We start from the raw sequence: 397 nt of genomic DNA on the forward strand, positions 1-397 counted from the left end.
GGTCCAGATGGCTAGTCTCTCCATGCATATGTTCGCTCCAGCGGACTTTAAAGGGAAGTTCAGGAAGATCCAGCCGAGAAAAAGACCCACTATCTTCAAAGAAGGTACTGCTCAGGTTTTGCTTTGGAAGTCAGACACACCGCTGTCTTTAATCTCTTGATGTGTTATGAGAAGCAAGTCATGCTTCTTAATGTGTAATTTAGTTAGATTTGTCTTTAATGTCCTGCCAAGTCTTAGACTCCCATCTTTATCTCACACACAGGACATCAAACTCATGTTTCTGGTATTTTTTCTTAGTCAGTCAGTTGATAGCCTACAATTTGTTTCTGTGATAAAGCTCAACGCGTGAAACTTTGTGACACAACACTATGATGTTATGCAGTGACTGTGTTTTAAT

At 40.3% G+C, this 397-nt stretch overlaps 1 protein-coding gene across 1 annotated transcript in view; it reads left to right on the forward strand.

The window, feature by feature from the left end:
* The first annotated feature begins 6 nt into the window (after window positions 1-6).
* The window catches only part of LOC107578695 (protein furry homolog), a 58,066-nt gene continuing 57,675 nt past the window's right edge, over window positions 7-397 (forward strand). Inside the window, exon 1 of the mRNA XM_016264627.1 lies at window positions 7-104. Within this exon, the coding sequence (XP_016120113.1) occupies window positions 8-104 (97 nt within the window). The 5' untranslated portion in view covers window position 7. The remainder of the gene's footprint in view (window positions 105-397) is intronic.

Source organism: Sinocyclocheilus grahami, unplaced genomic scaffold, assembly GCF_001515645.1.
Source record: "Sinocyclocheilus grahami isolate Dianchi unplaced genomic scaffold, SAMN03320097.WGS_v1.1 scaffold32.1, whole genome shotgun sequence".
NCBI lineage: Eukaryota > Metazoa > Chordata > Actinopteri > Cypriniformes > Cyprinidae > Sinocyclocheilus > Sinocyclocheilus grahami.